General features: G+C 38.3%; 1 protein-coding gene across 1 annotated transcript in view; it reads right to left on the bottom strand.

Annotated features, from left to right (window-relative positions):
* The window catches only part of ANKFN1 (ankyrin repeat and fibronectin type III domain containing 1), a 139,061-nt gene that overhangs the window by 57,364 nt on the left and 60,651 nt on the right, over positions 1-21,046 (bottom strand). Inside the window, exons 5-7 of the mRNA XM_033847279.2 lie at positions 12,970-13,067; positions 9,878-9,968; positions 4,365-4,472 (exon numbers count right to left, since the gene is read on the bottom strand). Coding sequence (XP_033703170.1) covers positions 4,365-4,472; positions 9,878-9,968; positions 12,970-13,067 — 297 coding nt within the window. The remainder of the gene's footprint in view (positions 1-4,364; positions 4,473-9,877; positions 9,969-12,969; positions 13,068-21,046) is intronic.

The following is a 21,046-nucleotide window of genomic DNA, read 5'->3' as shown; positions in this document are numbered from 1 at the left end:
GACAGGAAGCTACTAGAGGAAAGGCTCCCACCAATGGCAGACAAACCCCAGAAAAAGGAGGAGATGGTAAACAAAAAAGAAGAAATCCAGTATTGGAGAGTGGCAAGAAGAGTGCTCAACGTGGTGGTGAAAGGAGATCCTAGGGTGCCAGTAAGTAACAGACATAGAGGCAGCCAGTAACCAGGCTAGATTGGAGCAGGTCAGAGGGCTCTATGAGAAGTTTCTTTAAGAAGATGCCATTTGAAACAATACTTATGTATCTGATTGTATTGAGAGAAAATTGAGAGAACTGGAGAATAGCTTGGGGATTAATTGGTTATAAGCACATGGAAAAATAAAAAAACACATAATAAAAGTTGATTATTATCTACAGAGGAAACAAGTTATCCAGGAAAGGAAAATAATCATAAAATTTATATGATCATTATAATGTTAGCAATAAATATTGATCTTATTAAATGACTATATTAGGAGAATGAGGGAGTAGGAATTACATATACGTAGAAGAGGGTGGAGGGATAAAAAAGAAATAATCATCTTCCTTAGTGAGATAATAACTATATATATATATTTAACATACAAATCATTTTAATGAAGGACCAATTCTACTTTGTATATTTTTTAAAAAATCAAGAATTAGCAATATAAGCCTGTTATTTAGAGATATGGAGAAAATATCAAAATAATTGAGCCTCTAGGGAAGAGAAAATGGAGGATGGGAGAAATTGTTTTTTCATTCATAATAAAGTTCTTCGTAGTGCTTTACTTATTTTAAGTAATTCAGTCCTCAGATGGCCGACAGGTTTATATAATTCTTATCTGCATTTTACAGGTGAGCAAAGCAAGGTATAGAGAAGCTGGCAACTTGCTTAAGGTCATGCAGATTTGTAAATGTCTAGCCTGTATTTGAACCCACATAATCTGGCTTCAGAGTATAGTCACATATAACTTAAATAAAAATGAAAACTAAACTAAAAAAATTAGACTAAAAAAAAGAGAAAAATGAGAAATGCTACTACCAGTTGGGAAAGGGGCCCATGAAAATGTCCAGTATTTCAGGTCTCCTCCAGTTTGGGCACATGGTACAATACAGTTGTACTTTTGGAGCTCTTGTGGTTGGGTTGGGGCCATGTGACCAGTTTTATCAATGAATTTTGAGTGTAAATGATAAAGTCTTGTCCACATGACACCTTCAAGAGTCTCTTTTCCTTTTCCCATGGGTGCTGAAATATATTTCCAGAAAGAGGATCATGACAAGACAGAAGGACAGCCAGCCCTCAGGCAACCGGTGGTAGACCTATAGCATGTGGGAGAAATAAATATTTGGGGGGGTCATGTGGATACTACAGCATGATATAGCCTATCTTGACTGATACAAGGTCTAAACTCAGGTTTTCCTAAGAACCACTGTGGCTTCTATTCTGTCTCTGCTTAGTTCAGGGCTCTGGAGCAATGGTTAGTTTTCTGGACTCTGAATGAAGCAGATCTTTAGCTTTTAAGTGCTTGGAGCATAGAGAGCTTATGTTATTCATACTGGTATGTCTCGCACCTAACACATAGGAGACAGTGTTTCAATTAATGTTTGCCAGTTGAAAAATTGGATGATAATTGAAATTCACTCCTGTAGGGGACTGCTTTAGTGAACACAGTTGACTTCTTTATAATTCATTATGTATGTCAGGGCATCAACCCTGTGGACAATAAAGGCCACTCAACATCTCCATTGAATTTCCGTCCCAGTACTGAAGATGCGAATTAGCTGTGGCCAGTTTTTTAGCCAAAAATAGAGAAATTAATGTGGGTTTTGGTATCTCCCATGCAGGGCTTTGGTAGGAGAAGGGATGTTTTATTATTAGTTCTGCATTTAGAATATGCTGTGTATCTATTGAGTACTCCAGGCTCATTACAATGGAGTCAGTGATTATACTTTAATTCTAGGACATATAAAATGCTGAGGATGAGAGCATCTCATTCTTCATTTGGAAGAACAATGAAAAAAAATAAGCTAGAGTTTGTAAAGTGCCTACTCATGCCAGATGAGTTTAATACATTATCTAATTTAATTCTTGTAACAGTCCTGAAAGATACATATTATTATGGTTGTTTTTTTCTGATAGGGAAGCTACGGCTCAGATAAGTTAAATGCTTTTCTTAAGTACACACAGTAAGTGGGTGAACTGGGGTTTGAAGTAATTGTTTTTTCTAATTATAAAATTTGTAAACCACGTAGTATCAATATAGTTTATTTTAAATAACAATTTTGTAGTTTTCTGTATGCAGTACCTAATTATCCTTAATTTATCCTTTTAGATTTAGAGAGATTTATGTTGTATCATCTCGGAAGGTCATTTCTCTTATCCTGGCATATTATAGGTCAGTGTTCCCCAAAGTTTGTGGCTTGGAACACTAATTCTGTAAAAAATGTTTTACAGTGGCCAGGTAAGTTTGGAAAATGCTTGCTTAACCAAATTCAAAATTTCTTTTTATTAGAGTCTTTAATATTTTAATGTCTATTTTACATTTCCAAGAGAGGGATATATAATGTAACAATATCCAAATATACTTGACTAGAGACCCTTTTCCAGCTGAGCATCTTATAGAACCACTCTTATGTGGAACACACTTTGAGTACTGTTTAAATATACATTTCAATATAAAAATATTCCTCCCTTTTGGGAAGTTCTACCTTATGCCTTACTTAAAGCTTTCTTGATACTGTGTGTATATTTACATCCCTGTGGGGTGAAAATAGGTACATGATAAAAGTTGGATGGAAACCATAGAAATAATTGGGCTGTCTAGACAATCATTTCTTGATTATTGGAATGTAATCCAGTAGTAATGGGGAGAACATCTAAATCCTCAGATAATATAAAAAATAATCCCTCATTCTCATGAGTAGTTTTAGCTTTCCCCCTCTGATAAAGACCAAACACAAAGTGGCTTATGAATTGCAGAGAATAATCTATCCAATTGCTTCATTATTTTAGCCTGCCATGCAGGAACTAATGGGCAGGGAAATGATGGAGAGGCAGAAGAAGAGAAAGGAGCCTAGATAACGCCTGTCTTGGTTAAATGGGCCCTGGGTAACTGAGAACTGAGTGTACTTTGGTCGGTGTGGAATGTTGAAGGCCCTAGTCTGGGTAAAGTTTTCCTAGAGATCCGAGAATGAAATCCCACTTGGGTTTCCTTCTTAAGCCTCTTCCATGCATATTTACATCTCCTAATGAACCAACCACTCATTAGAACATTATTTTCCTGCAAACAGTTGCCCTCATTTCTAGCTATAGCCAACATTTCTGAAGGGCTCTGTTGTCATAGCTATACAGCAACTGGGAACAACTTTTTGCTAATGCTAAGTATGATTTCTTTATACCTAGTCAAAACTCATTTAGCATTTCTTAGTCTCAACCATAGATTATTAACCTAGCTGGGCCTGCAGTGCCCTGAATCTAGAGAGTACAATGCAGTTAGAGATGTGATGGGTGAAGGAGCATGGAAAATGAAAACTTTATGGAAATTTAATTCTCCAAATAAAACTAAGTGCCTGCTCCACGAATCATTACACAGATCAGAAACCTGACCCTGTCCCATTTGAACAGCCCAAGTAGAAAATAATCTTTTTAAAGCTTCTCAGAGACTTTCTGGGTGTCGTTGGCTAGGTCTAGAGAACTTATGCTCTGCTTCCTCTTGAGCAGTAGTATAGGGGAAGATTAAAAGCCAGTGCCCTGTCCTGATGTAAGGGTGGGAGACAAAAACGAGGTGTGGCAGGAAGACTGGCTTGGAGACAGAAAACCTACGTTGGTATCTTGATTCTGCCTCTTCTTGGCATTGTGACCTTGGTCAAGTCACTTAGCCTCAGTGATAATTGCCAAAATGAGGATTGAAAAAGAGATATTGGATGTGAATTGTATGTAAATTTTATAATAAATGTACACAGAAGTTTAATATTATTGTTGCTTTTATAATTGGTTGTGCTTCCTCAGGGATGTTCACAGAATTTTTGTTGCAGGTGAAAAGTTTGAGCGTGAATATCCCGAAGACTCAGCACACTGAGAAGTTTTGTGAAGGTACAATTTAAAGGGAAGGGAACTAACGGCAGCTGCAATTTTTCCTGTGCTTGTTTTCAAACTGTTCCTATGGAGTGAGGGTGCAAAAGAAAGAGGAAGGGAAGGAAGGGAGAGGGAAGTCTCTTCTGAAGGGTTAAAGTAAGATAGTGCTGTAAAGTGATTCCAGATGTACAAATATTAATATCTCTCTCCCTCCCTGATGAATGAGAAGGTATGACCCAGTTAGGAAACTGCTAAAATTACCGGCGCCACCGAGACCTCAGTCGATGGCCCAGCACAGATTTTTATCCTTACCCCGGCAACTATAATGCTGATGAAGGGCTCGGACCTGCTGCAGCAGACCTTCCAAAACTTCACTCTGTCCCTTGTGTCTAGGCGCTCTGTCGTCACAGTCTTTCCAGTCTATTGAACAAAAGAAACAAACAGAGTAAAATTTTCAAGTAGGCGAGGCCTCTTGCCTGCACTGCCTCGGGAGCTGAGTTTTGCTCATACGACCCACAGACTGTGTGAATGAGCACCCAGTACTTGCACAACTAGCAGGCATTACCAAGGGTTTGGAAGCTGCCATTTTTCAGGCCCTGTGCAAAACAGCAATTGTGGTTGGTTTCTCGAGTTGGGCAGTTTTAAGGCAAGAGAAAATGGTAATTGAAAGCCAAAAGAAAATAGAGAATTTGGGAGTCCAATTTCCCCTCCCCCAGCTCCTTACCCTCCTTTTCAGCGTCTGTGTCCTAATCAGTTCCCTGTCACCTCTCCACTCAGCACCCCAAGTCGCCACTGGATTTTCACAGTAGGAAAGAAAGGGGTGGGAATGTGCAGACTAGATGAAATCCACGGTCCCAATGCTTTTATTGTAGGTTTGACACTTTTGGCCAAATTGACATTTCTTTCCAAGGAAAGAGCCCATGTCAGATGCCAAGAAATGGAAATCTACATTTTGCTCTAATGAATGTCTGCTTTGGTTAGCTGGCACAGCAACTCCTGCACATACTCCGAGCCACCAACCACCCTGTCTGCTCAGTCTCTAAATATACAGTATTAGCTTACATGGCAAATTTAAATTGCAATACCCACTGAGATTTTTCTCCCCCTTCTATTTTCATTCCATTTGGCTATAATGATATCAAGAGTAATAACCCGTATGGGACTAATGTCAAGATTATAATTCTGCTGTCTCCAACTCTAGATTTTTTTTTCGGCAGGTCAGTCATTTCATAGTCCATCCCTATTCTCTTTCCCCTGGTTTTACTTTCTGGATCTTTCAAAAGCAACAACTTTAAGTGCTTCTTGGTTGAAATGCTTTCTCTAAAATTGCTAGACATTCTTTTCGAGAAAAGCCCGTTAGTTCACAAGTATATTTGAGGCTTAAATTCTAATCGAACAAGTTTCAAATTCCCTCCACCTAGAGTGATTTTAAAATATGGAGTCTCCCTTGTTTAGAAACTTAAGCAGATGCCATGACAGTTAAAGTTAGGTAAAAGCATTCCACGTTGGTCCATCCAAGGCCGAGTAGGACAACATAGAAAGAATGCAGGTTCTGGAGTCAGATAAACCTGGGTTTGAGCCCTGGTTCTTCTGATTCCTAGCTCAGTGTCTGTAAAACAAATTACTTATACTGACAGGGCCTCTACTCCGTAGTATGAAAAAGGAGTATAGTACCTATCTTGCAGGATTTTTGTGAGGATTAGATGAGAGGTACATTAGCTATCCAGTGCAATGTTATGTGGAAAGCCTTATGTAAATAATAACTTAAAAAGAAGGGAACTCATTGTTGGAAAGTTAACTTCCTGAGTGGTGAGTATGGAAACATCATTTCTTAACCTTAGCAGATAATTCCCTTTGAAGAGGAAGGCCTCAGAGATTTTCTAATTCCTCCTCCTTCCCACCTTCCCCCATGTACCCTTCTTCATTTTACCTCTTAGAAGACTGAGGCCCAGAGATAACCATTCCAGTTCTAAATTTTTCAGCTTGGTGGTGATGGTGGCATAGCCAGGACTATAACATAGTCTCACGACCCTCCGTATAGTGCTCATTTCCTTATACCATGGACATGTTTTTGTTTTTGTTTTCTTTTGAGAAGGAGGGTCAGAGTTTGGTTGGAGTCTGTGTGGTGTGGCTTAGTTGTGGTCAACTCTGGAGACAGGGAATTGGCATAGGTGCTTTCTGTGGACTCTGTTCTTTGTTGGCAGAAACTGTGACTTAATTTCTCTTTGCTTCAGGTTTTTTCTCTGTAAAGTGAGCTTTTGAGTCTCTTTTTAGGTTATTTGTGGTTTCAAAGAAATACTGTAAGTAAAGCACCATTCTGGGCACATTGGAGATGCTCATTAAATGTTGGTGAGGCACTGTGACTAGAAGCATGATGGTGTTCACGTAGGATGGGCTAGGAAAGATCTTTTACTGGGAAATTTGGAAATGTTTGAGGGAACGAACTCCAAGTGGCCCTTGGACTATCTATAGTTTCCCTGGTATCTGGACACAGTGAGAATAAACATTGCTCTCATGTATTCCCAGAGGCCGTTATGAGTTTGTTTCCTTAGTTGGATGAATGTATCTGAAGTACTCAGATAAGATGAGCAATGTTGTTGGCTTGAGTAAGACTCCTGGGGGACTGAATTACTATATGGCCCTGAACGTGCTAATACATTCTAATGAGTGTTAATGCTGCCATCAGTGCAGGGGGAGATGAAGTGGACCTGGCTCTTTCAGCTGAGGCCTATTACATCAGAGGTGAGCTTGAGCTGATGACTTTATGGTACATTAGAAAATTGCTAATGCTAAATTGCAGCCCGAGTGAGCACTGGACATGATGCCAAGGTTTTTGGAAAGAATGAGTCTTTCTCGTAGATGTTTGGAAGGTTCTGATGACTACATAAAATAGGAGACTTTAGGGATGAGGGAGAAAATTGAAAATATATTAAGAAATCAGGAGCCTGACAGGAATAAACTTAGTGTGGTAGGAAAAGAGCAGATCATGCCACATAATACTGTTCACTGTTCTGGTAACGAGACACTTGAATTGCAATGCAGTGCAGAGCTTACATTCACTGGTGATATCAGGGCTTTCCTGATCGTAACTCAGACAAGCCTGTCTGAGTCCTTTTCTCTTATTATGTACCATACCATATAACATAAGTCTATAAAAACACATTCAGGCCTTTTGTAAAAATACTTTAAAAAGTTTTATAGCTTATTGGAACATATTACCAAATTTCCAATTATTCTGTCATGTTAGAATACATTGTCTTCTAGTAAATATCTGAATACTGATATATGTTACATCACAATGTCATAGTCTGTTTATAAATAGAACCAGAGTGTTTTTATATTGTTCTTTCCAAGTGACATGGCATGTCTGCAGTGACTGTAATGACATGTTTGGATTTCAGTTCTTTGCCAGATACCTCTACTAATCAAATGTGCTGTTTTAGAAAGTGTTGCCATTTGCTACGTTAATTACCAAGTAATAAGTAACTCTTCCCAGACCTGGACAGCTGTTCTTTTCATTCTGGAGAGAGCTCTTCAAATGGGCTCTGAGGGAGAGTGTCTGACTAGAACTTGAAGTTTATAGAACTGGGACATCTGGTGTTTATAAGTAAATACATCATACAGATCAGAATTTGCATGGGGTCTGCGTTTGGAGTGGGTTTCCCTCTGACCCACCTTCAGGTCTAATTTTTTTTTTTTTTTTTTTTTTGCTGTTCTATCCCTTCTATCCCTCCATCTCCAAAAATACATACTCTTTTTACCCCCGTAGAATGAGATGGGTTCCCTAAGTATCTTAATCTTCCAATATTCCCCGTATGTGTTTCTGGTAAGTCTTCAGTAAGAAAGATGTCCAAGTAAGACTGGAATAGTTAAATCATCAAATGCTAGGGGACTTAGGAGTCTTAGAGATGCCTGGTATTTGTGGTCCAAGGCTCTGTATGGCCTGATTTAGCTAGCTGAATCCACCAGAGGCAGTAGTCAGGAACGGTTGGCTGGCTTTTGGTCTGATTGTCTGCCTGATAGCAGGGCATTAGCTACCACAGCAGAGTCTTGACTAGTTCAGACTTGAATCCTGGCTCAGCCATGTTACCAAAGTTGTGACCCCAGGCAAGGCAACACCCTCTCTGAATCCTAATTTCCTTATTAATAGAGGAGGAGGACAGCATAGTGGTTAAGAGCAAGGAACATGGGGTTTGGACCTGACTTCAGTGCTGGCTAATTTTCTGTTGTTGGGCTGTATGTATGCGTGTATGTACCTCAATATTAATAGTTCCATCATCAGTAAAATAATAAAAATCACCTCAATCTTCATAACAGACCTTAACAGGTCTGTTATGAAGATTGAGTTAATCTGTGTAAAGTTCTTAGATTAACATGCAGCATATAATGAGTTTTATCAATGTTAGCTCTGCTGTTGATGGTGATACAGATGATAATATGATGCTTAGCCACAAGATGGGAACAATGACTGTTGTCAGGATTAAGTGAGACACTGAATGTGAAAGCCCATAACATACCACCTGATTCATGGTTTTTCCTGGGCAAAGGGTTATTATAATACTTGAAAAATACAAAAATATATAAAATAGGAAACTAAAGAGCCCATAATCTCATAACCCAAATATCTGCTGTTAAATTTTAATAGTTATATGCAGACATACCTACCTAATTATAGTCAAACTCACAGTTTAAATGTTATATGAAAAAAATTATGATGTTTGTTTACATAAAACTTCTAAGAATTTCTTCTATACAATGGATCATTTCTTAAAACACCATTTTTAGGGGTTGCATTTTATTCTATAGTATGGATCTATATATATCATACTTTATTTAACCGCAGAGTTAATATTGGATATTTGTTCTCCCCACCACACGTGATATTTCACTATATCAATATATTGCTGCAGTGCACATATTTGTTCATGATTGTGTGTCTGCATCTGTTTCTTTAGGTTAGATTCTTAGATGTATAATTATAGGGAAAAAGAAACGAATGTTCTTATAGCAGCTGATATAATATGGTGCATTGTGTTCCACAAAGGATGGAGCGGTTTGCACTTTCACAAGAAGTGTATGATACCATTTTAAATGATCCCATTAGTGAAGATTTTTAAAATAAAATATAATTCAGAACAATAGGTTCATTATGCAGAAAACTCTATCATGTAGTATGTCTGGAGATGTTCTTCTTGTTAATTAAATTTTCTGGTTAATAGAGAATTGCCAAATACACCAGACATAAATTATTAAGTTTAAGATAATTAGAAGGGGCTTTGCTGGGTTTTTCAGCCACCATAATAAATATTATAGATTTCTGTTTGTGGCAGAGTGTATCAGAGTGCCTGTTGATAAGAAAGCTTTTCTTCTGACAGAATGTAAGTAAGATTTGCTAGACTTTTGGTGAAGAAGGGGAGGTGAGGTCTAAAATGGACTGCGTGTACTCTGGGCCAGCCAGTCCTACTGTGCCATTTCAGTACATCTCCACAAAAGCCCTGTGAAGGGTATGATCGGACCCATTCTACAGATGTTGAATTGAGACTCAGAGACTTTAAGTAAATTTTGAAAGTCACACAGCTAATAAAAGGTATAATGGGTATCAAATTCAGTCTTGCTGGTTCCAAATTCCCTCTTCTTTCATTCCACTGAGTTGCTTCCCAGGGGAACATTTCTGCAGAGGAATCATTCATTATGTGGCCAGATGCTACTCTGAGGACATCTTATTAGTCCCAAGCAGTGGGGAGAGGGAATGGCAATGGCATCCTGAGGATGGAATTGGAGTTGGAGTCTGGCCAGGCTTGAGAGAGTTCACAGCCACCACCTACTAGAAGGAGAGGCACATGCTGGTGTCGTGGTCTGAGCAGGTCCCCATCCTTTCATGTTATAAGCCGAGACTTGAACAAAATACTGTTGGCCCTGCAAAGTATCGAAATAGAGAGAATGATGGGTTGGGAATTTTATTTAGTCAGTTTTACCCTAGAAGCTTTATTCTGTGTCTGATGAACTTGTTCATCCCACTACCCATACTTTAACTTTCTAGCTTTTCTTGACTATTATGTTTTTACATGATAATAAACATATTTGGGGTGCCCTCTTAGTTTCTTTGTGCTTTCTTTTTTCAAAATTGGAATATCATAGTTGCTTTTCCTGACCTTCCCCAGACCATTATACACCAATTTTTAAGTCATAGTTCTGTAAGGTTTACCAAAACCTGCAGTTTCTCACCCTTACCTCTTTTTCCTTATTCTCTCCTCCCCAGTGGCAACTACTATCACCTTTTTCTAGCTGATCAACTTGCTTTACAAGATCAACAAGTTGTAATGAACATCTTTTCAGATTAATAATTAGAGATCTGCTTCATTCTTTTAGTAGTTGTATAGTACTTCACTTTGGGTAAACACAGTCATTTATTTAACCAATCCCTCATTAGTGGACATTTAGATTGTTTCCACATTTTATGCTAAATAAATAATGCTGCAATAAATATCCTTTACTCAGTTATTCAGACATTTTAAAAATTAGTTCTTTGATGCTACTTCAGTTTTAAAACCATTATTAAGACAATGGTTTATATGCTTTAATGTTTTATGACATTAAGAATTAAGGAGTTGTGGCTGTATGGAGGCTCCTCAAAAACATAATAGACCTGCTGCCATGTGATCCAGCAATTCCACTCCTGGGTATTTATCCAAAGAAAACAAAACACGAATTTGAAAAGATATATGCACCCCAGTGTTCATAGCAGCATAATTTACAATAACCAAGGTATGGAAGCAAACTAAGTGTCCATTAACAGATGAATGGATAAAGAAGATGTGATTACACACACACACACACACACACACACAATGGATTATTACTCAGCCCTAAAAAAGAGTGAAATTTTGCCACTTGCAACAACATGGGTGGGCCTGGAGGGTTATTATGCTTAGTGAAATAAGTCAGACGAAGACAAATACTGTATGATATCACTTATATGTGGAGTCTGAAAAATAAAACAAACAAACTAGGGAATGTAACAAAAAAGAAACAGACTCAGGATGTAGAGAACAAACTAGTGGTGACCAGAGGGGAGGGGCAAGATAGTAGAAGAGAATTAAGAGGTACAAACTACCAGGTAAGAAATAAATAAGATACAAGGATATAATGTATAATACAGGGAATATAGCCAATATTTTCTAATAACTTTAAGTGGAGTATAATCTATAAAAATATTGGATTACTACATTCTACATCCAAAATTAATATAACATTATAAATAAACTATACTTCAATTTAAAAAAAGAATTAAGGAGTTGTTTTTTGTTTGCTTATAATATTTTAAAATGTTTTATGCTTTTATATTTTTGCTTTGAGGAATTTTTTTTTTCTGATGAACCCAAAGGGGTATTTTAGGAGCCAGCACTTGTTAAAGCATTGCTTGCAAAATTTGTAAAGTGGTGTTTGAAGTTAAAAAAAAATAGCAATCGTTGTAGAGCCTTTGCTAGGGATTTAATAGTATTGGCCCTACCATATCGTAAACTTGATTTTTATAACATTAAAAATGGGTTTCTAGGTACCTCAAGGATATGGGGATTCTCTGAAGTGTAAATCTACTTCTAGGCTTTTATGTGATTAGGATAGTGTCTGTGTTGCTCTCATTGGATGACCAACTGCAAAAACTTAATCCCTGTAAAAAATTAGTTCAAATATTAGAGAACCTCTCTATGGAGAGTTTTCCATTTTTATCACCATATCACTTTTTCTTTTAAGCAGCGGAAATTCCCTCGGGTTCTCTCTGCCCCTCTTCCATCATGTGAGCTATAGGGTTGGGAGTCAGATGACAATAGCATCTGTAGGGGCCACCCATTCAGGGGTTTGTTTGTTCTGCTAATCCACGGTTTTGGCCCCTGGTGTATATGTGTAAGTAAGACTAAAAGTTAAGATTCTGTGATGGTGACCCAACCACCAAGAATTCTATTAGAATAAGCTGGTTCAAACTTGAAGAGGTGCAACCTAACACAGATTTTTAATTCTGGGCTTCAGGATTATGCTTTACAGATAACGGTTTTAATTGACTAACCTTTTAGAAAAACAACAAGAAAATTCTCCTTCTACCTCTCACATATGAAGGTCCTAAGATATTAATTATTTGAATTGGATAAAAAGGTACAGGTTTAATTTAAGTTTACTTAAAATCTTTTTCAGTTGAAAAGATTTTGATGATCCACTTTTGTTGCATTTAATTGTTTGAGGAAATATAGGGTTTGTTCCAGTCCGGACTGATTTGTTAGGTGTTTTTATTTTCTGCATTTCATATGCTTATATGGTTTATAGTTCTATAAATAATTAACACTTAAGTTTAGATTGGTTAAACAAATAAGCACAGTCTGTTCCAGTTTTTCATTCACAGTTTAAATTGGTTCAGGTTACTGAGAAATGTAGTGCCACCACATATAGTTTCTTTTCTGTGAAAGCACATTTGGGCAGATTTTTTTTTTTTTTTTTTTTTTAATCAAGGGAAAAGGGTTTCTCTCAGGAAATTGTGTGACTCCAATTGATGACTGATCTCAACTGAGGCTGTGGGGATGAGGGTTAGATGAAGCTATTATTTTTACCATCAGACAGGGAGTCAGAATTGGATCTCATAGAGCCTTTGATCCCTCCCCAAAGATTAGACTGCGATCCAGAAAGCAGCAGCTTTCAAGGCTTGCATGAGGCCAGTCTTTTTCTGATCTCTGTAGAACATGGCAGCTTACAAAGTGGTTCATGCTGTCTGCTCACTCCTTTGTGGGGTTCAGATTATGGGTACCAGACATAGCACGCTTAACGAGTGGCAGTTGTTGCCAGAGGACTGGGCGTTGGCTGTTGCTGGGATGTGTGAATATCCCAGCACAAGCATCAGGGGTAGGGGAATGGGAAGTCTAATGGTGTTTACCATTGTGAGTCCTGTGATTGTGCATCTCAGGGTCTGCAGGTTTTCCATGATGATTTCTCCAGCCAAAGGACAAAAGTCTTTAGACATGCTCCATTCCACTGGATGGAAAGGGGAGGGGGGAAGAGGGGGAGGGAGGGAGGGAAAGAGAAAAAGAAAGAAAGAGAGAATAGTCATCTACCAAGAAGCATCATAGAAACTCTAGCATATAATCTCTCTCAAAAACAGTAAGTTTACCCTCCTTTCCCTGTATTGGCACATCTAACAATTCTCCTCGGCATAAGTCAGTTTCCAAGTTCACCATTATTTTTTAAAACAGAGGCGGGGAATAAAGTAATCATTCAACAGTGAATAATATACCTTAATGTGTATGTATGTATATATGTATATAGACACACGTGTGCAGGCACATTATATATAAAAGTTCATTGTATATAGAAGATGTTATTTACTTCATGTAAGAAGTGAAGGGCTCATTAGGATATTACCTTCTGTTTGTTCCCCACGTCTGGTTTCTGTTTCACCATTTTGCTGAGTGTGCTACTTCGAGCTCCCAGGGGCATTCTCATCCCAAATGAAGAAGCCTCCTTTCATTTCCTTCCACATAATTTGACTCCTTTTCCTTCTGGAATCACCCTCTTCCTTTAGTGTGTCGTATGCTGCTCCCCTGGCTTTCATTCTCCTCCCTGATATTGCCTTCCAGGCTTTTTCATTAGGCTTCTTTTCAGCTGGAGAATTTGGGATTTGTGGCTGATCTCTTTGGTGGTCCCCACACACCTGACGTCCCCAGAGTGGGTGTTCATTCACAGTTAAATCTTAACACCCAAATTGTAACACCCCATTTTACTGTGAGACACGCTCTTTCATAACATTTTCCTCTGGTTGAAAAAACCGTGATTAGGAGAGAGAAATTGTACATCATCAGTAAAAAGGGTCTTAAGTGACCGTTTACACATGGCAGGATTTGAGACAATCCTAAATGAAGCAGGAGCTTCAGTCACATGGAAGACAAGGCCTGCATGTTCTAAACCTCATGATGACAAGCTATAGGCCTTAAGATTTAAATTATATTCTCTATGACACTTAAATACTTCAAAATTAAGCCAAACCATCTCTAAATCCTGCTGTTCCCCTAGAGTCACACAATCCCTCTGTTCAGAGTTGCTGCCCCTGCCTCCTCTGCTTCTCTTCATTATGCTCCTGGGAATCTAGCTTGCTATCCTCACTCTCTTGAAATTGCGCTCCTAAAATTCCTAGTGCTTTGATCATCCACAACAGCCTCTTCTTGGGAAATCCTGCCACTTTGGCCTCCCCCCGTGTTTTGCAACCTTCTTTCCCCTTGGTTTCGGTTGCACCCTGTCTTCTGCTTCTTCTGCCTCCTGATTCCCTCTTTTCAGGCTCTCCCTGGTTCCTCCCTTTCTTTGTCCTTTGATGTGTTGTTCCTTGAGGGTTTGGCTCCTTTTTCATTCATGCTTGTCCCAGGTAGTGACCTTATCCACTTTTATGGCTCCAACAATGACTCTTAAAACTGTATTTCTAGGTTTAGCTTCTCTCTGGAGCTCTGACTTCTTTCTGTAAATTTCCACCTGAGTGTCCCCACTCCACTTGAGTGGAAGTACTCCATTAAGTACTTTTCCTTACCAAAATATGTTTCTCCTCTTTTTTTCTTAATTTTAGCTCATTTAGCACTGCCACACATCCAGTCAACCAACCCCAAAACTCAGTGCATCCTGCTTCCTCTTTTTCCCCAATTCCTCACAACCAGTTGATTACTAAACCCAGTAGGTTCTATTTTTAAATGTCTCCCAGAAATTTCCCTCTCCTCCTCACACTGAAGCTATTCTAGAGCAGACCCTTATAATCCTGAGCATGAACTCTGCAATTGATTTTTTTGTAGGCCTAATTGATAAACTCTAATTGATATTTCTGTTCATCTCCTTATCCTTATATACAATCTTCTTACTATAGCCCGAATTATAGTTTTAAAATGCAGATCTAATTGTTTAGTTTCTCCTCATAAAATCTTTTCATAGTGTCCAGTTGATTTCCAAAGTAAAGTTAAACCCTAACAAGGCATTCAAAGACCTTCATAATGTAGTCCCAGCCTTACTCTACTATCTTCATGTCCTGCCATTTCCCAAAGCAAAGTCCTTGTCACCTGTTTGTCATTCTGTGCATTTGTATGCCTCTGTCTTGTGTTCATCTTCCAACCTTTGCTTGTCAAAACCCTACTAATGCTCTGAATTCCTCAGGAATAATTGATTAAATACATCTTTTCTGTGTTCCCAAAGTCCTTAATTTATATAAAAACAAGATTTATTACACATATATTATGCTTCCTTTTCTCGTTGGATTGTGAGAAATTTGAGAATAAGAAAAGTGTTAGTCATTTCTTCCCTCTCTAGATCCACACTTGGATCTGTGTGCTTGGTGCACAGAAAACGCTTACTAAATATTGTACACATCAACTACATATATATTTGTTTTATTGTATGCATATACATATGTACACACACACATCCAGAATAGACTGCTTTTCCAACATGGAGATATTTTTCTTCCATGTGAATCTTCTCCTTCTCCAGACTCTTGCCCTTTGAAGTTCTTAGGCATATTGTAAAATCTAATTAGAATCAAATGATTAAGGTTGTATGTTTACTCTCAAATCAAGCCTATACCTTATTATAAATACATATTCTGAAACATATATATGTATGTATTTTAATATATGTGTTATATATATATAGGTATGTATGTATACTTCTTTCCCCAGTTGTTTTATTATGCCTATGAGCTACTAGCTCTTGAAAAAGCCAAGTTTCTTAAGGTCAAATTAGAGAGGGTTTGTAATCAGAGAATAGTGTTGCATATTATTTTAAGCTAAAGAAAAAAGAGCAGTCGTTGAGGGAATTATCACAAACAAAATGAAAATTAGTAGCACATGTGCAAGGACATCTAGAAAGAACAAAGAATATAGGAAAATTCTAGAAACAAAAATATCTTTGGTTGCCATTGAGACATGCATGGTTCACTGATGTGGTGAAGCCCCAAGCCCAAGACTGAGGATCAAGAGCTTCTGATTTCAGGCTAAGGATTCAGGGTACATCCCAAAAGAAGAGCTAGGGATTAGTGGGAACAAGACCAGATTATTTGAGAAATGATTAAAGAAAAGTTGCTCAAAGATGCAATCTTTAAAATTTCTGAAGAAACAACAATTTCTTTTTGAATGAAAGCTGTCATGTTCTATTTTTTTTTTTTTTTTTTTTTTTTTTGCGGTACGTGGGCCTCTCACTGCTGTGGCCTCTCCCTGCTGTGGCCTCTCCCGTTGCGGAGCACAGGCTCCGGATGCGCAGGCTCAGCGGCCGTGGCTCACGGGCCCAGCCGCTCCGCGGCATGCGGGATCCTCCTGGACCGGGGCACGAACCCGCCTGCATTGGCAGGCGGACTGTCAACCACTGCGCCACCAGGGAAGCCCCTGTCATGTTCTATTGAAATAGTTCTACAAAACATGTTTCAGGTGGAAAAGAGGGCCTGGCTTCTTCAAAAACAACAACAACAACAAAAACAAATAGAAGCAGGTTTGTAGGGAGGTGTGTTCTTCTTTAGGAGTTAATAGAAAGTTTTAACCATTTAAGTCTAATTAGATCTTATAATATGTCGAGGTTTCAAAGGGGGAAGGGTCTAGAGAAAGAGAAGATCTACATGGAAGGAAAAAAATTCTCCATGTTGGAATGGCCAGTCTATTCTGGGGCAACCTATAGTTTTTTCCCTCTGTGTACTTCCTTGGGTTGATGGACTCTTGACATAAAGAAAGGAGCTTCTGCTCACTTCTGGAAATAGAATGAGCCAGAATCACTTTGAGAGCCAACTGGGAATTCTAAGAAGGCAACTTAGCATGGTCTCTCTGGAAAGTTATGTGTAGGTAGTTTAAAGACTTAATATTAAAGCCATGAGAAAAATCACTTATAAGTCTGCTCTAAATCCCTGAAAGGTTGGAGCCATGTATATGAAGTTTAAAACTATATAAGACTTACAGTTTTAAGATAAAGATCAGGGCAACTGTTTCTACTTAGGTCTGGGAAATAGAAGCAGGGTTCAATCATGCAGTGGCTCATAAGCAGTTGAACGTTAGTAAGAAAGGTACCAGACAAAACCTAGGTGTTAGTATTTCTTAAAAATTGGCTCTGGCTCAAACTGTGATTCACTCTATGTGTATCAAATAGCTATGAATATTTTAAATGTGAAGTTCTGTTATTTTAACAAGTATTTCATTTTTATCTAAGCTTTAGAAATGTAGAGCAGTTGGGCAAGAGAGTTTCTACCTGAACCATCACCATTTTCCTGATGGCAGCTGTTATAAACCACAGACCAAGCTTAAGAAGAAAACAGAGCTCCAGAAGGTTTCCCCTCGTCATCTGAAGTCTATAATGTGAGGAGGAATGTCCCAGAATCAGTGAGAAGAGTAGAAAATTCATAACTGGAAGTGTTAGGGCACACAAGCTGAGAACTTAGTCAAAGTGCAGGTAAATTTCAAGCCTCATGGTGTAGACTGTGTGATTAACAAACCCTGAAGAGTTATAACACTCTTCAGTGTAACTGCAGAGTGATAACACTCTTCAGGCCAGCTTTTTGAGAGGTGAAGACTGTGCAAAAGGAAAGGCATAAAGAGATAACGTTGCAGCAATATCTAATTTCTATTCAGTTGATTAAAAAAAAAAATCTAAAAACTGCTATTGTCCAGGTTCTCCCTCAAATCTCAAATGCCTCAAAGTCTAGAGTTGTTTTATCCTCTTCACACACCAGGAGGACAGACTGTAAAAGTTATCCTCCTGCCTCTTGCCCAGGCCCTACTCAAGCTTTCCACTTGAGCCTCACTGGTCACTCGACCTCAGACCCATTGCTTATGCTGTTTTCTCTTATAATATGCTCTCCTTCCTCAAAATCTTCTACCCCTTCATTCAAACCCCTGGTTCAATGATCCTTCCTTACCATAGCTTTTCTTGGCTTTCCAAGGGAAGCTCCTTTGCCAGCTTTCCCATAGTAATTTTAATATGTCTCTTACATTGCACTTGCTTTATTGTTTTGTATTTAAGAGCTCTGTCTCCTCTTTAGTCTATAAGCTCTTTGAGAGCATGAACCAAGTTGTATTAATACCAGTTTCCAAAGCATCTATCACAGCACCTAGCACAGTATAGGTGGCTCAGTTTATGTTGCGTGAATTGAATACTTGATTCATGACTTTGGAATGCTTGAAGAATAAGGTAGACAGAAATCTGACGCTGTTACTTAAAGAATAAGAAAACAGTGTTAGAAAAAATACAGTCAAAAGAGAACGGAAGTTGCTTGAGCTGCCCAGTAAGTAGTTAAGATGGAGATTAATTCCTGGCTTCCAGATTCCCAGCATCCCAGACTCCTCACTTGTCCATACTGCCTCTAAGGACCCCCAAAAATAAAAGTTTATTTCCTGTTCCCTATCAGCACTTCTATGGAACCAAAACAGCATTTTTACTGGCCACACTCACCCCGGCGCCTTAGCTAATGAATGGAATTTGGCTCGACTGCCCAGCCCAGCACCAGAGCATTATGAAATCTTCCCTGATCCATCTAATTGTGCAGTTTCTAACCTTTCAGGCCAACCATAGCACAACAAGTAGAAAGAGGGAGAGAGGGATGTGCCGAGAAACCCAGAAAAAGATCAAATGCAGTCATTCCTAGAGATGAGAAGATGTGTCTTGCTGAAGCATGAACCCACTCAACACTTGTGGGTTTTAAATTGGGAAATGACGTGTGAAAACTCTGGATCTGGGAATTCTGTTTAGCTCTGGCAAAACCCGAGGTTGGAGCTGCTTGCATTTTTTATTTTAAATTCCCTTGGTAGTTCTAGGAGTAGGGGCATGCATTACTTTCAAACAAGAATCTTTATTGTTTGCATAGCACACAGTCTTCCAGTTAATTAGAAAAACATTTTTTTTTCCCAAATTAAATTTCCCTAGAACAACAATGATTTAAATTAAGGGCAAAAGCCTTTTTTTTTTTGGACACTAGTAAATCCTTCCTGCGCCTACTACTTCTAGAAGATTAAAAGCACAGTTGGAATTGGAAGGCTATATTCATTTATTTATTGTCAGTTTCTGCCATCTACAAAAGTAATATGCCCCTACCTATGTATATTGTGTATTGTCTTAGTTTTGCCTGCCATATTACAGAGCTACCTACAGATACAGACATGATTCTAAATGTTCAGGTTTTTGAAAAGTACATAATACTACAAGTAACAGCAAAAAAGTCAGCTCCACAGTCTGATCTATTTGCTTCTTTATTTATCTCCTAATGGCTCTCCTGTTATGGCGGAATTTATTCTTTCTCTTGATTGTCTTTGCTTTCTAAATAAACGATACTATAATTTTTGTGATTCTTACTACTGCTGAGAGTTCTTTCTCTTTTTCCAAGCTTGGCATGAAGTGTTTGTTGAAAGAATACCAGTCTTCTAGAGACCCAGCTGCTGCCAGCCTAATGTCTTCAGTGAGATTCACGGAGCTTCACCTTTGTACTTTTTTGGTCTCTTAACCAGGGGTGACTTTAAACAAAAATTCCTTCAGTAATTTCTGCAATTTGGGTATGAGAAAGTCTGAATGATCTGCACTAGTGGAGTTATCGGAAGTATAGGTAATCCCCAAGCCCCAGATCATATAGAAATCACTTTTTTCTTTGCGTTTATAGGATCTCTTTCCTTAGTAGATTCACCTACTGGTTTTCCTAGAACATTACGAGTTGGGAAGGTCTAGGATTTATCGCAGAGTACGAAGTGCAAAATCCCCTCATCATGTCACATCTGAGATGAGGTGGCATAATAGGGCAGCTTTTAGAGGCAGCACAAAGTGGGAGAAGGAGAAAGCCAGAGCTTGGCTCTATCCACATTTAGATGGGATAAATCCAGCAGGTGCTGGAGTTGACCCATATGGCTCGCAAGAGCTGATGTTAAAATTTTAGGAATTTTGCCAGCTGGTTGTTAAACACAGACATTATTAAAAATTAAATTGTATGAACTTAAAGTTAAATAAGTTGTGTTAAAGAAAAAGACAGTAAATATTCAAAACTCATGACTCCCTAATTTACTGCATTTTACTAGTAATTATGCTCTTGAGATTATTGATACCTATTTTATCTGTAGGGTGGAAATAGCATATTATGATGTACTACTGCACTTATCTTCCCAGTCTGTTTAGTGACATCACATTGGTAGCTTGAAATTGGCCATGGTGGGAATATTTGCAGTATAGCAATGAGCAAATGCTAGAAGACCAAGGCGTGATTTTTTATTTTGTGGACTGTCTAAACCAGGTATCGGCAAACTATAATTCCAAAAGCCAAATCCGACCCGAGGTCTGGCCTTTGCATTTTTAAAGGATTGTAAAAGCGCGTGCACATGCACACACGCACACGAAGAATATGTGACAGAGACCATATGTAGTCCACAAAGCCTAACATATTTACTCTCTGGCCCTTTGCAGGAGAAATTTGCTGACCACTGGTCTAGACTTAAGAAAGTGATGGAGAAAATGTTAATAATTCAGATTAAAGTTAGAAGTTTCTGTGGCTGTTACATTGCGTGTAGCACCAAACAATTGAGGAAATAGTCTTCCAGTACTCGAAAACTGTAACTTGATTCCACAAAGAATGTCATTGATGAGTCAAGTTGTAAGTCTGTATTGTTTCATTTTTGTTTTAATTCCTTAAAGTAAATGAAAATATCAACCAACGTTTACATGGTAACTACACTCATTGCATGAAAATAAACAAAAGCATTTTGGGAGAATTGATAGGCTATGAGGAATTTATAAAAAAGTGTATGGTATATGTTATTATTATTTGTAAATTGTGTGCTACATATCCTTTCTATTAGTAGAATTTATAGAAGACTTTGTGTGTGTGTGTATGTGTGTGTACTTTTTTTCCCCAGAGATCCAATTGTTCAACATTTACCATCATGCCATTGGATAAATGCTAGGTGGTTGCTCATATAGACTCAGAGTGGATGTATCCTGACTAGCAGGTTATAGTGTCCAAGGGGAGCAGATTT

Source organism: Tursiops truncatus, chromosome 20 (genome assembly GCF_011762595.2).
Source record: "Tursiops truncatus isolate mTurTru1 chromosome 20, mTurTru1.mat.Y, whole genome shotgun sequence".
NCBI classification, from domain to species: domain Eukaryota; kingdom Metazoa; phylum Chordata; class Mammalia; order Artiodactyla; family Delphinidae; genus Tursiops; species Tursiops truncatus.
This window is presented reverse-complemented; position numbering and strand designations above follow the sequence as displayed.